General features: G+C 38.7%; 1 protein-coding gene across 3 annotated transcripts in view; it reads left to right on the top strand.

Moving 5' to 3' along the window:
* The window catches only part of FRMD4B (FERM domain containing 4B), a 236,349-nt gene that overhangs the window by 118,189 nt on the left and 100,683 nt on the right, over window positions 1–17,477 (top strand). For all 3 annotated transcript variants that reach the window (XM_087923650.1, XM_026722192.2, XM_087923649.1), the window contains exon 5: window positions 1,345–1,429. In XM_087923650.1, the coding sequence (XP_087779776.1) occupies window positions 1,345–1,429 (85 nt within the window). The remainder of the gene's footprint in view (window positions 1–1,344; window positions 1,430–17,477) is intronic.

Genomic DNA, 17,477 nt, shown 5'->3' with positions numbered 1-17,477 from the left:
GAGAATATTTGTGATATGATAATTAGGAAAGCACTTGATTATATCCATTGGTGGCCTTAGAGTTTTTTGGCCCCGGGCAATTGTGCAACTCTTTTTATAACCTATCAGCACTGTTCCTGATATATCTGATTTTATCCTAAGAATTCTCAATATGTGGCATAGCCACAGTTATCAAATTTCCTAAATGAAAGAAAAGAGCAAAGCAATAAATTATGTTCTTCAGTATTTATATTCATGATTAGGACTTCATCTTATTTTTACATCTTCATCTGCTATCTGAAGAGAACACAAACTGACAACTTAATAACAATAATAGCAATAGTTACAGACATGAAACTTTTTGAGATCTTTTAGATGAAAACTCTTCCATGAGATCACTTTCATCCAATGCCTTTCCAATGTTATTTTCAGTTGAGATCATCGCTAATCCAGCACCTTCAGCTATGAAAGAGAATGGATAACTTTTTATAATTTTCACTTTTGAAAATGACTTCTCAGCAGGTGCAAATAATAGTGCAGTGAATAAGAATTGCTACATACAAATTTGGATGTATATTTTGAATGTTATAGCCTAGAGTTCCTCTTTTTAATTTGCAGAATTACCAAAACTGCTTTCCCTTTGAGTGCTGTTTTCTGTTCCCAATTTCAAATTAGCTGTCTCCTAAAGTCACCGTAGGTCTAGTAGTACAAATCTCCATGTGATTATTGTTTGAAAGTAAAGAGACCAGATAAGCAGATCTAAACTCAATATCTGGGTTTTCAGCTTAATAAGAACAGGGTCTTAAATAAACTAGCTTACTGCTAAGTTACCACGAAAAACATCTGGTGTCAGCATGATATATTGCTAAAACCTTTACCCAGAATTTACCAAATGAAGCAGCCTAATAGGTATGGCATCTCTCTAAATCTAGCTTGTCCCTTCTTTCTTCTATTTGTTCTTATCTATTACAGTATATTTCTGCTAAACATTTCAAAAATCAGATACTCAACAATATCAAAAAAATGTATTTTGTAGGCAACTTGATTACTCTCTCTTTTAAAAAGTGGGTGTAATATGGATAGGTACTTTCAGCTTGCAACTTTTTATTGCAGTGATACCTTATGGTTTCATTGAAAAATACTTTTGGGGATTGAATTTTCTTGCTGACTCAAACAGCATTCTGATTTTTACAATACATATGTTTGATAAACCTTCCCCTTTGTTTTACGTATTGTACTAATGTTTTTGCGTAGTATTGTTGGATTAATTGAACTGATTTGCAGTACAACATTGGCTTTTAACCTTTGATTTAGAACTGCACGATTACAAGGCAATAAAATTATTCCTCTTTCCATTTCTTTTAGATTTTACATAGAAAGCATTTCGTTTCTGAAGGATAAGACCACAGTTGAACTCTTTTTCCTCAACGCAAAGTCCTGTGTGCAACAGGTAATTTGGCTCAGTTTTCCATACAACTGCAGACTATACTTCAATAGCTGTAAACATACAAGTAATTGAATTATATGGATGCACTTCTAGCTTTAAGTCCCCATCAACCAAAGGAAATGTAATTTTTTGTTTCTCACATGTGCATATGTGTGCAAGTACAAAGAATGAGCAACAGACTCCAAAATAGAGCAGGTGTCATCCATAATGAAGAAATAGGGTTGAGGAAAAATGAAGTAAAGGAATATTTGGGGTGGAGAGGGATTGCTTTAAATGTGTACATAAAAGAAAGCTGTGGGAGATTTGGCTTGTATAATAATTCCCTCATTGGAAAAGAATGTATAAATAAGGCTTTCTTAAGAAACCTTATAAGCATGCATCAGAATCACAAAATCTACCAACACCAGCATGTCAAGAGAAGTTTTTTTTCCATGTCAAATAAGTGTCTTGACCATTGTGAAGTCATACTTCCAAAAATGGTAGTGCAGAACAGTTTTACTTGAGGCAAATGAATTATGAATGTATCTTCCTTCATTAGTTGCAGCCATATCCAGAACAAGGTAGAAAGTACAAATGACTTGTGAAAACAGGTGTATTTTAAAACAGGATGGGCAAAGAATATTTACATCTTTATGCAAATAGTCCTTGACTTATGATCACTTGTTTAGTGCCATCCCCCTCCCCAGAAGGCACTTATGTCCTCATTATGATGTTCTGAAGGCTGCACCCCCTGCTACCACCTGACCGCTTTTTGGGAGCTCAGGAAATGGCCTGCATTAATGGCCATTTAGCAATAGCACTTGGACTTATGTACTGCTTCACAGCTCTCTCTTAAGTGGTTTACAGAGTCAGCATATTGCCCCAAACAATCAGGGTCCTTATTTTACCAACCTCAAAAGGATGAAAGGCTGAGTCAACCTTCAGCCAGTGAGAATTGAACTGCAGAACTGTTGGCAGTCAACACAATTAGCCTGTAGACAATACTGCATTCTTCTAATCACTGTGCCACCACAGCTCTTAACTATGCCACCATGGCTCATTTCAGCATCCTAGGTCATATGACTGTGATTTATGATTCTTTGCCAAAAACATTTATTTGCTTCTGATTTTCAGTTAATACGCCTCAGAGCAAACCATGGGTTACCTTAACAATTGTTGCATTGGTTTAATGACAATGGTGTTCACTTTACAACCACTGAATTCGCTTAACAACAATCACAAAAATACTTTTAAAAATTAGGTCAGTCATATGGACTGCCCGCTTTACAACTGTCACAACTTATGACCATCATGGGCAGGCAGGCTCCATTACAGTTGTAAGTCCAGGATTCCTTGTATACTCAGAATATAAACATTATATTGCTCCTGCTTTATAGTTCGGGATTGAGAGGAGCAGGTTATAACCACAGCAAATAGGATAGAATAGAACAGAATAGAATAAAATATTTGTAGATCAGAATTGAAGTGAGGGGTAATTGGTGCTTCCTGAACTTAGTTGTTTTCTTGCAGACATTTCATTACCCAAAGTAGGTAACATTAGCACTGATGATGTTACCTAGTTTGGTAATGAAATGTCTGCAAGAAAACAACCAAGCTCAGAAAGCACCAAGGATCCCCTCAAAGAGGCAGAAATATGATGATGGAAAAATTGATCCAGAGAAGTCTTTGTAGTCCCAGCAGAATCTTTTATAACTGAATAAGAAATTAATGCCAATAGTATTAGGATTTGGCTCAACTCCCAAATTCAAGGCTGAAGCTTAGGAATCTCTAAGAATGTTATTTATATACATCTCATGACACATTTTCCAAGAGGAGATTACTTTTATACTTTGCAAATATTCTCACACTTTTCAGTGACAAGTTTGTTCCCCATTAATATTGGTTCCTCTGGTTTCTACTATCTACAACCTACTATCAAAGAAATGCTTAATATTCAATGCTTCTGTTTAGATATTTATTGATGTTAAGAAACAGTTCAGTTAATAGAATAGCATTCTTTATTGGCCAGGTGTGATTGGACACACAAGGAATTTGTCTTGGTGCAAATGCTCTCAGTATACATTAAATAAAAGATACATTCGTCAAAGAGTCAAGAATCATAAGGTACAACACTTAATGACAGTCATAGGGTACAATAATCTTTAATACTACAAATATTGTAGAGAACTACCGTGAAAGTTTTAACTGCTTTGTGAGTAGATTGAACTGAGAACAACATGTTACACTTAACTAGGTGTGTACTAATTAGTATCGGAATAAATGATGGCAGTTTCTTGTGGAACCAGCTAGTCAGCCCAAGGGAAGAATTCTGTCCCCAAACCCAGTTTTTCTAGGTGCCTTTGAACGCGGGTGGCAACTCCAAAAATGCAGTAAATGTATTTTTAAAAAGTATTTGCACTATAAGACGAAACTTCTTTTTGCTCATTCCCATGTCATTCAAATATGGAGGCAGGGGGTGAATTGATAAGTAGTGAGATTGAAAGTAATCTAGCCTTGCTCCCTAAGGACTGAATTAGCATTCCCAACTCATTTATCCACTAAGACATTGACTGATTTTTCAAGAACAGAACCTTGCTGATCTGTTAGTTTCTGTAGATCATCTAGCGAAGCCAATGGTAACAGATTCTAATGTAAGAGTTTAGGAACATCCTAGAGCCTTTATTATATTCAGGCTGGCAAATCAGGGAATTGTTAGATCAAATAAAACACTGTTAAAAAGCCACAAATAGAATTAGCAACTCTGTTATTGTAAGAATTATAATAAACTCCTCTGTTAATTTCTTTTAAAATCCTCTGAAACACTAGCCATTAGGACATCTTTTTCCATAAATTAATTACCTACACAAATCTTCTGATCATTTTGATTACTCCTTTTTGTCTATTATAGAGAAGGCAGCTCTCTGATACCTTTGAGGTTGACTACAAAGAACTCAATAACCTAAGTATGGTTGTGCCTTAAAATTATATAAATTTATGACAGTGGCAATTTTATTTTTTCCATTCCCAATTATCATCAGGGGTGTTTCCAGACCTGATTCTACTTCTAGATATTAAATGGAAGATATTAGTGATCTCGAGCTAATCTTCTAAACAGTTCCCATTAGTGAAATCCCTGTGTGAAAATATGATTGGGAGATGGGACTTTATACTCTAATGCAGGCATGTCAAACTGGTGGCCTGCAGGCTGGATGTGTCATGAGCTGGCTATGGCCACCCCCGGTTTAGCAAAAGGGAAAAAAGTCATGATATGTCATGTGATGACAATGTGACATTGTGAGTTTGACACCCATGCCCTAATGCATTTCATTTGACATTTAATGACACTGAACATTTAACACATGTTCTCCTTTCACTTAGATAGAAGGAAACTTTTATTCAGCTTACTTTCACTATTCTGAATGAAAAGTTATATATCAGCAGTTCATAGTTCATATCTAAGTGCTAATGGCTTATATAGTCCAAAAAAAATGAATAACCAGTACTAATATAGAACATTTGATGGATTCAACTATTTATCCAGCTGCAATTGTGAAAATGTTCTGTTGATTCTCATCCCCGACAAACATATTTTGTATTTAATCAATGGCATCAACCCAAGAGGACTCCTTTTCCCATGACTGCTGAAGTTTACTCAAGAATTCATATTTATTTATTGTCCAACATATCTGCATTAGACTGGAGATGCAAATGACACGATGCAAATGACACAATGAACAGAAAATATATCTATGTTGCAGTAACCTCAGTTATTCCTCTCAATTTCAGTATTGAGGATTACTTCAATTCTACCCCTTCTGTTATGTAGCAGAAATTTGTAATACTTCTAAGCTTAATAATAAGTGAAAGTAATCAATAATACAGTATATTCTTGCATGTGCATAGCTTAGCTAAAGAATTAAACTGAAAGGGCTGTCCCAATTAGAAACCTCATAAAACTCCCACAAATGTAGTAGCCTGGAATGGAGAAGCTTAGATAGTGGGGTGTGGTACAGAAACTTGGCTAAATCAGTTAATTCTATGAGTTACTGAACATTTATCATCTATTGAACTGTTTCAGTAAAGTAATAATTGACAGAAGTGTCAAATGGGGGATAAACATTTGTTCTTCAGAATTGGAGTCAAGAAGGGTATTTCATGGGAGAGCAAAATAGAATAACACCATAAAAACATACTCTGTAATTTGATTTCAAGGGATGACTATTTTTCTGCTGAGATATTCACCTTCTTGAACCACTTGTCCACAGCTCCACCCTCATGTCTATACTAGCTAGCATATTATTTTCATGAGGTCCCAAGTTCAACCAGTTAGAACCCTAGAGAGCCACTATCAATCAGTACTGATAATACTATAATAGGTGGATCAGGGATTTGACTCAGTACCAGACAGCTTTCTACATTCCTAGATAATATGAGTGGGTTTGAACATAGTTTATTTTTGTTCTTCCAGAACATACATTGTGATCTGCTTATTATACCCTTCTTAGAGTGCTGATTGGACTTGTAATGATAACTGAAATGCCCTATTTTATCAGGAAAAAAAACCCTTTTCCTTATAAAAGGATCCTAAATTAGACAATTTTAGACAAGTATTTGGCATAGCGCTGCATTTATTTTCATAACGGTGTGTGAGGATGACACTTGAAATAGAACCCTGTGCTTCAGAGGTAAGGAATCTGTGGGTGTCCAGATACAGTTAGTCCTCAACTTATGACTACAATTAAGCCCAAAATTTCAGTTGTTAAGTCTGTTCCACAAGGCCCAGTTATATGTAATTATATGTATATCAAGGATTGCCACAAAGAAGAGGCAGTCAAGCTATTCTCCAAAGCACATGAAGGCAGGACAAGAAGCAATGGATGGAAACTAATCAATGATATAGTTTCCGGCCTAAGCAGGGGTTTGGAATAGAAGACCTCCAAGGTCCCTTTCAACTTTGTTATTCTATTCTATTCTATTCTATTCTATTCTATTCTATTCTATTCTATTCCATTCCATTCCATTCCATTCCATTCCATTCCATTCCATTCTGTCACTGGCTGGATCTTACTGAATCACAATTTCTGTTAATTCTGAGTATTGGCTTATATACTAGGAATTAGAAATTCAGGAAGCAGTCAACTTACAATCATTCATTTAGTGACCATTTGAAGTTACAATGGCACTGGAAATAAAGGGACTGATGACCGGTTTTCATATGTATGGCCATAGTAGCATCGGGTCATAAAATGGAAAATTATGATGTAGCATCCTTGGGTCATATGATCAAAATTGGATTGCAACCCCATGGCAGTATTAAGCCAGCCTTACTAACTTGACAAATGCACTCATTCACTTGACAATTGTGGCAGGAAAGATTGTAAACTGGGGTAAATTCACTTGACAACAGAATTGAAAGACATATTCAACAGCAAAAACTAGAAGGGATTTTAGACTGGCGCATTCAGGTATAAGAACCGTGGTGGTGCAGTGGTTAGAAAGCAGTATTGCAGGTTAATTATGCCGACTGCCAGCAGTTCAATCTTGACAGGCTCAAGGTTGACTGAGCCTTCAACCCTGAGGTCAGGAAAATGAGGACCCGGATTGTTGGGGGCAATATGCTGACTCTTAAACTGCTTAGAGAGGGCTGTAAAGCACTATAAAGCAGTATATAAGTCTAAGTGCTATTGCTATTGCTACTACAAAAAATCTAAATATAATCTCCTGGTAAAAAATGAACAGTCAGAATGGCAAGGGCTGTGCTGGATATTATTCAAATGAGGACCTCTGGCATTGCAGAAAATCCTTATAAGATTGGGATCTATTTTGCAATGTAAAGAAACAATTTTTGCATTCGAACTTTAGAAGTAAATTCAAACTGAGAGTCAGGATTCCGACCACTATAAGGTAGTAGGGGGAATGGATTCTCTAAATCAGGGGTGTCAAACTCAATTTCATTGAGGACTCCATCAGGATTGTGTTTGATCTTGGGGGGCCAGGGTGGGTATGGCCAGTTTGACATCACTTGTGTAAGGGGTGCCTGTGATGGCCCAAGCACTCTGCCAGCAAAAATAGGCTCCGGAGCTCCATTTTAGGCTGCAACAACTTCCTACAACCCTCTGGCAGTGAAAACAAGAGCTTGGGATGGCTGCCTGTGGCCCTCGCAAGCTGCATTTTCCTTGGCAGAGGCACCACAGGCCGTTCTTTTGTTGTTTCCAGGACAGTCCCATGGGCCAGATCTAAGCACTCCTTGTGCCTTGAGTTTGACACCCCTGCTCTAAATCATCTGCAGATCAAATCCTAACCATTTGTTCTATAATTTTATATCATGACATTAACCTGCTTATAGTAGCATTTAAAGCAAATCCTCAGCATTTTTCATTTTGTGGGACAAATAATATTGTGTTACTTCCTGTTGACTACTGGATTATATAGGCATTAGATCACAAATACACAAATGTGGTTCAACTGCTGATACTTCTGCTTGTGGAACAAACTGACAGTAGTGAGGAAGACACCCCGGTAAAGAACTGATATAAAAAGACACCTATTTCAACTTATTTCAAACTATTATAGACATTCATGTCAGAATATTTTGGATACATTTCCCCCTAATGACTGTCTATCACTGTCAATTTGATATTGTGTATGTTTTTAAAGGGTGCAAAGAAATCACATAGCATGAATAAGAGGAGTGTGAGAACGGATACATAATTGTATTCTTATTTGTATTTTATTTCAGGACATGTGAATTAAAGCTTGCCCTTAAGTAAAGATTTAAAGATAAATGAGTTGGTTCATATTAATATATAACCCAAATGTAATTTTATTCCTGCTGCAGTGAATGTCCCATTGCTCAGACTATGGGAATGTTTATTAGGCTGAAGCAAATGGCTATTTCACTTCAAAACAAAGTCGAAATATGGCTTAGCAAGGTATCTGAAGCTAGCTATTGTCTAAGATGGATATACTTATATGAGCAGATCAGTTCCCTTAAAACTGCTTATACAAACCATCATACCACAAAAAGTAGACTGTAATGATAGTGGCAAATCTAGACAACATAATAAAAAGCAGAGACATCACTCTGCCAACAAAAGCGTGTATAGTCAAGGCTATGGTTTTCCCAGTTGTAATGTATGGCTCTGAAAGTTGGACCATAAGGAAGGCATCAAAGAATTGAGGCCTTTGAACTATGGTGCTAGAGAAGACTCCTGCGAGTTCCTTGGACTGCAATGCAATCAAGGTGGTCAGTCCTAGAGGAGATAAACCTTGGCTGCTCTTTAGAAGGCCAGATCCTGAAAATGAAACTCAAATACTTTGGCCACCTAATGAGAAGGAAGGACTCAATGGAGAAGAGTGTAATGCTAGGAATGATTGAGGGTGAAAAAAGAAGGGGACGACAGAGAATGAGTCACGGGAGGACTGGATGGAGTCACTAAAGCAATCAGCGTGAGCTTAAGTGGACTCCGGGAGATGGTAGAGGACAGGAAGACCTGGAGGAATGTTGTCCATGGGGTTGCGATGGGCCGGACAAGACTTCGTGACGAACAACAATGATACTGAGAGAGTAGTCTGGATAGTTAAGGTGGTAAATAGTGCCACAGGAAGAGCTGTACAAGATTAGAACTGCGTTCAGTACCAAAAGTTGGATTGACTTTTTTCATGCATCACTGACATATGACCTTTTTCGTTGGGACTGGAAATTTTGCTCTGTGAAATGCTTCGCATTATCTAAAACAGGCCTTTAAAAAAGTCTTTTAAACAGGTTGGGATGTTTTTGCTCTAAGCAAGGATATCAATTACTGGGCTTGCTGACCCATTTGTCTTAGAACTATCCAGATAGTCCCTTGCTCCAGGCATGGTTCACAAGTAAATGGCGAGCCTCTACATAAAAGCCATGGGCTTTAAATCATTCTTTTGGGTGCTTCTATTCTTTTTATTTTAAGATGGATGGTGGGGTAGACAGGAAAAACTCACACAAATATTTATGAGGTGAGGTTGTCGTGAATACAATGGCAACTATTTTGACAATAGCCTAGTTCTTAACAAGGTGCATTGCCCAAGGCCTTTCCAACTGAAACCAAGATTTCACACACCTTTAGGATAAACCAGCCTGCACAGTTCAGTCTGTATTTATTTCAGGCCCCACCTGGTTTTCCTGGTAACTTGTTTTATTGTTTGCTCAGAGCAAAAAGAGAACATCAGGGGTACTCTGCAAACAGGCCCATAAAAGCAAACGGAGTACCTCGAATGATTGCTAATCTTCTTTACTTAAGAGGTTGTCATCATGCTTAAGAATGCCCAACACCCATCTTTACTGAGAGCAGAATTTTTTTTTTAAATTAAGCCATTCATTGGAAAGAAGTATTGGTCAAGTGAGCTTACTGTTGACCTTGACCACTCTTTATTGTCCACTTTAGCTTCAGCTTGACATCTGGATCAAGCTATCCAGCTTGCCAACCCTGTGAAACATTTCGTGTTTGGTTCCTTTTCTTTGCTTAGGCACGGTTTTAGTCAGATTCTGTCTAGAAGTTTATGGATGTTGTAGTGAGGGGGCATGACAGCAGTATGTACAGCAAGTCATTATGGCAAACTGACAGCACATGAGTCATGATATTAGACATAGGCTTCTATGCAGTGTCATTTGTATAATAACATTACCATCTTGTCCAGAGGTGTCAAACTCAAGGCCCAGGGGCCAGATCCAGCCCATGGGGTGCTTAGACCTGGCCCGCCCTGGAAGGACTGTCCCACGGTGCCTCTGCTAGCAAAAACAGAGCTCACAAGGGCCATACACAGTCCTCCCAAACTCCCTTTTCGCTGGCAGAAGGTTGCAGGAAGCTGTCGCAACCAGAAACAGAGGTCGCTGGCAGAGCCCTCCGGCCACCACAGGCACCCCCAACATGAGTTATGTTGAGCTGGCCCTGTCCATCCCAGCCACGCCCACCCCACCATGCCCACCCCCTGAGGTCAAACACAATCTTGATGCAGCCCTCAATGAAATCAAGTTTGACACCCCTGATCTTGTCCATCTGTAACTCTTGTCTAACGGTAGCTTGGCTATTGATCATTTAGAGTTGTCATATGACTCTACTAGTAGTCATTTTATTTCCTATACAGGTTGCCCTTGACTTACAATCATTTATTTAGTGGCTTTTCAAAGTTACAATGGTACCCCAAAAGTGATTTATAACCATTTTTCACACAACTGCTACAGCATCCCATGGTCATGTCATCAACATTCAGATACTTGATAACTGGCCTGTATTTAGGATGGTTACAATGTCCTGGGGGGAGGGGGGGGTCATGTGATCACCTTTTGTGACCCTCTGATCAGCAAAGTCAATATAGACTACAGATTCACTTAACAATTGTGTTACTAACTTAATAGCAGGGACTCACTTAACAACAGTGGCAAGAAAGGTTATAAAATGGGCAAAAGCTCACTTAGCATTCTTGCTTAGCAAATTTTGGGTTCAACTGTGGTCATAAGTAGGGGATTGCCTGTACTCAAGGAAGTTCATTTGGTTTATTTATATAAGTCTCCACTTATTCATCCCATATTGGTGGTAAACCATTGCAACCAAATCAGTTATTTGCTCAGAATAATTCATTTTCACGTATGAGTATCATGCAGATTGTGGCTACTGAAGAGACAACATGACAGGAGGCATGAAGGGCCAGGAAAAACGCCAAAGTACTATCAGGTGTGAATATTAGAGATGCTCTTCTCTTTCAGTGAATGCTGGAGTGCTACCATTATGCCTGAAGTTCAGTGTGTGTCAAATTATAGCCCAAAGGGTTCCATACTTACCCCCAGGGGTGGGCTTGGAAAATTTTAGCAAAGGGTTCTCTGCCCAGTTGCTGGGTGGGCGTGGCTGTGGTGGGCATGGCCTAGTCATCCTCCTGCACCACGGTGGGGGGGCATTTTTGCCCTCCCCAGGCTCCAGAGGCTTTCCTCAAACCTCTGGGAGGGCAAAAACAGCCTCCCCAGGCTCTGGAGGCTCTCTGGAAGGCAGAAATGGGCCCATTTCCGGCCTTCTCAAACTTCCGGGAGGCCCATTTTTCACCCTCCCCAAGCCTCCGCATGCATCCTGTGCTTACCTGCATCCAAAACAGGCTGCGTGGGGAGTCCAAGAAGGGGAGGGGTGGGCAGGGCTAGCCAGCAGTGGGATTTGGGGGGTTCTCCAAACCTGCAAGAATCTTACAGAATCTTAGCTAGGGGCTCTCCCGAACCTCTGTGAATCCCCCAGTTGCCCACCCCTGCTTACCCCATCTCTGTAGACTATATTGCTCTTAGACATTTCCAAATGCTTATGTTTCTTAATGCAAGTTTACCTTATGCTCTATTTGGCTTGTTGTCTAAGCATAATAGAATGCTGCCCCAACCTGTTTAATGTTTGGTGTTTACAAGCACTGAATGTACCACGTTGTGGTATGTGTAACCACGATCATAATTAGAAGAACTCAGATGTGCCAATTCATTCATGAATTTAAAACTTGTTTGAAGAAAAGGCTCCATATTTTTCCCACTCTTGCAATTGAGCTGGTGGTCCTTGTGATCTTTAGAGCACTTTCTTGAAGGATGAGGCACTCCATGGAAGTCAGCAAATCAGCAACCACTTTTTGTTGCTCGCTCTTCAAATCCGAAGCTGGTGGATGAGCAAGAAAACAGCTCATAATATTCTGTAAAGTGAAATCACCGATAATGTAGAGTAGAAAAACCACTTATGAAAAATCACAGTTTGTCCAACACCAAGAAAGAATTTATGGAACTCAATCATGAAAAAAAATCATACGGTCATCAGATTAGGCCAGTAATAATAGAAAGAGTGCAGAAAAGAGCAACACAGATGACCAGAAGTTTGGAGGCTAAATCATACAGTGAACGGCTAGGGGAACTAGGTATATTTAGCCTAACAAAGAGAAGGCTTAGGAGTGACATGATAGCCACCTGCCAATACTTGAAGGGCTGTCATTGGGAAGAAGGGGTGGATTTATCCTCCATAGCACCTGAGGGCAAGACAAGAAACAATGGGTGGAAGCTTGTCAAAGGGAGATTCAATCTGGGAATAAAGATGAGTTTCCTGATAGCAAGAAGAATTGGTCAATGGAACAGCTTGCCTCCTGGAGTTCTGGACACTCCCTTGCTGGAGGTTTTCAAGAAAAGATTGGACAACCATTTGTCCTAGATGGCATAAGGATTTCTGCCTAAGGCAGGGGGTTGGACTAGAAGATCTCCAAGGTCCCTTCCAACCTTATGATTTAATGAGTGGCCAATAGAACCAACCCCTTTGGAGCAATATTCCCGGCACGAAAACACTCTTTTATCAGCTGCTACATCAGATCCTTATCTATTTTAATCCTATCCTTATCTATTTGTGTGGTTTTTTCTTCATAATATTCTTTGTCCCAGTGCTGCTGTCATCATCTTTAGCCTTCTCTAGCCTATTAGCGGCAGGGCGGGGGCAGGGGGTTGGGCTAGATGACCTACAGGGTCCCTTCCAACTCTGTTAATTTGTATGTAAAACCTGCCTTTTTCTTAACACTTACTCATTTCATTAACCTATTTCTATGCTGTTTTTATTGGCATTTGGACAGGCTAATGTGGAAGGTGATGGCATAACCACTCTGAGAAATCAGATACTGGCTCAGATTGTTAAGGGCATAGATGACTGAAATTAAAAGAACATAGACCTCATGTGCATACATGTCAGCATTTCATGAATGAAATGAGAATATTCTTATACATTCTTGTAATACTCCAGCTGTCATACTAGAGATCACTGCTTCACTGCATGCATCTGACTGCAACAGTTTTAAAGGTTTTCCTGTGTAAGTTCAATGGAGGGCATATTTGAAATTACATAAGTCAGCTGCGTTTACACAGATCATATTCAACATGCATCTTTCCTCTGATCTGAGGATTACATCTCCGAAGGCTAAGAAAAGTCACAAAATTACAAGGGACAAATTATTTGAATGCTTCTCTAGCCCTAACTGTCCACTAGAAAATATTCAAGGCAGTGGCCAATTAAATTAAAATATGAAATGCATTTTTAAAACAGAATACATTAACTGTTTAGCTATCTAACCACTCAGAAACAGTGTAGATATCAAAAGTTTCTATTAACGCATGAGTTGGGTGGTCACTCACAACTTGGAATGAGTGAAAGGAGCAAAGATGGACTTCTGCTTTTCTTCTGAATTAAGAAGAGGATTGCTGCAAGAAGAGTCCAATACCATAAAAATCTCCCTTCTGCTAGTTCCAGCAAAGTAGTTAATAGATTAGAGAGTGAGCAAGCATTTGGAGATGCTGTCAGATATTCAGATTCAAAGATGTCTTTGAGTCAAGCTTGATTTTTATTTGATGACATATATGATATATTCATGCAGTTTCGGGGCCTGGTTCCAAAGTGTTTTGCCATTGTCTTCTTCCAGGCTGTCTTGATTTGATTTGATTTCCCAGTATAACCTGCAGCCCTGGACTTACCAGCCTTTCTCATCCATGCACTAACTAGAGGCTAATCCTGATTATTCTAGATCAGCTTGCTCTGCCCGTTATTCAGAAATTCAAATGGTCAAATTAGGTACTAATTAGGGGTGTTTTTTTGTGGGTGCGGATTAAGAATAATTAAGGCCAAGAATATGCCTGTCACTTACAACAACTGGAAATGATAATGACATTTCTACTGAAGGAAATGCTACTGCCGGATCATGTTATTATGAATAACAGGTCATGTGACACCAGTATCAGAATGAAGGATGGCAAGTAGAAGGAAAGTGGTCTGGGCACTTTGCAAATTGTACAATGTTTACTTTAACAAAGCCATGACTTTAGTTATTGTACAACACAGTTAATGAATACAGATCTCTCTGTGTGTGTCTGCTTCTCTCTCTCTCTCTCTCTCTCTCTCTCTTTACCTCCTTCTAGAACACATATTTCATTGTCCAAGTTGAGAAATTGGAAAGCTGCTTTGCATGTTTCTGCGTGAATGAAAACTCCTAGTTAATTCATAAAAGTGATCTCATTCAGAGGTTTAGATAAATGTATACAGAATGGATATGATATGTATTTTGGAGCCATACATTATAATATAACTGAAGTCATCCCTCAAAATAGAGTTTAGGAGACATCTGTTAGAAGCGACTCAACTCATGCCTTCAATTGAAAAGCACTGGCTCTTTAAAAACACTGTTTAAAACAAAGTATTATTTTGATGTCTGTATACCAAACCATTTAATAAGCTTCTGAAATGATTTTTCTGATCTTATGTATGTTGCCAAAATTTAATGCCTCACTTAAAATTGACAGTTCCCATAACAGAGACTGCTGTTCTAAGCAGTATAACAGAAAGTAGTTCAACTCAACCTATTGGTGTCCCTTTCTAGTAGTTCTACATAGAACGGGTGTCAAACTTGCTTCATCACGGTGGCATCACATGACGTATTGGGACTTTTTCCCCCTTCGCTAAAGCAGGCGGGGCAGGGCCAGCATGTGACGCACTGCGAGTTTGATACCCCTGACATAGAAGCAGGCTGTTAATTACTATGATTGTTTATTGCCTTTATTCAAAGGATTGCAAGTAGGTGAGAAGACAATGAAGAGATTTTTGTTGTTGTTGATTATGCAGTTAACATTGTTGGAATAGAAGAGATACACACACACACACACAAACACACACAAACACACACACAAACACACACACCACACACTCCAAATCTGCTTTAGTAATAGTATATGAAGTTCTGGCTACCTGCCAATTTTACAATACATCAAAAGCTTTTAAAAGTTTTACAATAAACATTTCACAATTCCCTTGTCACTTTGTCTGGGAGTAAGGAGTGGTTCCCTTGCACCAAAGGGTTTCTGTTTCTCTTTGACTACTTAAATATACACAGCGCACATTAGATGTAATCATTCTGGTTCCTAAAAATAGAACTCATAAAAGTTCCAAAAGAAGAAGAAAGATGTTGTGAACTAAAATGAGATGAGAATGTGCAGATCCAGGACAGAGCAATCTTTTAAAATAATGGCAGTATCCCAAATTCTAGCATTAATTCCTTATGATTATTTTGTGATTTGCTGCAGAATCTGCAAGCCAAGGCCTAATCATAATTTTCAAGGAGCCCAGTACAAATTTGTATTACAGTTTTAATCCCTTGTACATACCATAATCCCACCCAATGAAATAAACCTTTCTTTGTAAAATGTTATATTAATTTTTCTGCATATCTAAAATTGTGCCATGGCCCACAGTGAGTCTTTTCTATCCACATCCCAAACACATTATGGCATTATGGTGTCTTGAGGTAGGTATGTACAAGCATGCATGCATATCACTCACTGGTGTGAAAATTAGATACTTACTGTCTCTGAAAATTAGCACAGCTACCATCCTACAAATTAATGCATTTATCCTTCTTGCAATTGTTTAACCAAAGCGAATGTCAATCCAACTATTTCAGAACATAATCCCTTGCTGAACTCTTCACTTACCCTCTTTGGTGAATTTGATTTTAAGTTTATTCCACTATAAAAATATTGATATTTAATAAACAAAACAATTTTCCTAAGAACAAAATTCCTTTGTCTTTTTGGACTTATTATGGTTCTTATTATGGAGCCATTAGCTCTCCATTTCTCCAGCTTATTGGAATGGCCTTCTGAAGCTATCAGTCCTTGTGAAGCTATCAGTCCATCTCAGTAGGACTTAACTTGCTGTTGTGTAACTATTGTAGAATGGCTGAGGCAGTCAAGGTTGGGAAAGGACAATTTCAGTATACCGTGGCATAATCTGCCCAAATTAATCTATGGGCACATAGGGATTCTGTAAGCGCGGGAGCAGAAGTCTATCAATAGGAGTCCAATAGGGGATGGTGAGCGAAGTGGAGTGATAAGGGCTCAATGATGTAACTTCTTCAAGGACAGAAGGAAGGGAATGGATTAGTCAAAGAGATAGAGACAAAAATGCAAAACCTGCCCCACTGCTCACAGAGTCACTGTGTCCATACATTAATCTAAAAAAAAATTCCTTCTTGAAGAATAGAAATAGCCGGGAATGCATAGAGCAGAATATGAAGAAGACTTGCCAATATTTTTAAAAACAACAGTTCAAAGCTTAATTCAGGTGGGGCAGGGAGCACATAAGGAAACACTTTTAAAACTGCATTACCCTTCTAATACAGTCCAGTCTCCAGTAAGCAGATCAGGGGCCCATCCCCTCATTCTATAAACTTCCCCAACTGGATATCCTCCAGATGTGTGGGTTTCAACAGTTGGACAACTTGGACAGAAGACTGATATATGGATGAGAGCTCGCTCATAGCTTGTAGCAGGTGATTCCAATTACTTCAAGTTGGACAATTAATTGTATTATTTCCTGGGTTGTGAGTTAAATGGTGGTATGTTTATTGTATTTGCATGGCCATTCTAACCAGCTAACTCTGACTGGCATAGAACTCCCCAAATCTGTAAACTGGGATTGAAAAACATAGATAAGCACTCTGTTTTTTAAAACTAAAACCATATATTGTAAAGAAAAAAAAACCCAGGAATCAATATTCCAAGTACAATAATATTAATTCATCGTCTGAAACGATAATCATAACCACCCTGCCTGCAATGCAGAACACTGAGGGAGGGGTTCTCTTAAATATCTAAGGGTTTAAGAGGAAGGATATAGCAAGATATGTTTCCATGAAGTACTTAATTCAAACTGTAGTGGCGTACATCATTTGAAGCCTATTTATTCTGCTGAGTGAGGCTCTGGAACTAGTCCCCTGAAAGAACTAGTGTAGATTACCTTGGAACAAAGTTATCCATAGGAAAAGGGTTTTTAAAAAGTCAGAATGGCACCCATGATTGCATGGTTAAAGTCCTGTTTTTCATTAAATACATGTGTCTAAAACGGGTGTGGAGCTTCAATTACATGGTTGTGGTCCCCTGATTTTTACTCATCCCTTCCTGATAGATGTCCCTGATCCTCAATCCAAGATACTCCCCATTGTTTCTACAGGCAATGGTTTTGCAATGGAAGATTTTGAATGCCCCATATGCTAAATTATTATT

The sequence above is a fragment of the Pseudonaja textilis genome, chromosome 2 (assembly GCF_049901715.1).
Source record: "Pseudonaja textilis isolate UNSWEBS1 chromosome 2, rPseTex1.2, whole genome shotgun sequence".
NCBI classification, from domain to species: domain Eukaryota; kingdom Metazoa; phylum Chordata; class Lepidosauria; order Squamata; family Elapidae; genus Pseudonaja; species Pseudonaja textilis.
The sequence above is the reverse complement of the archived record's forward strand: the minus strand, read 5'-3'. Positions and strand labels throughout refer to the sequence as shown.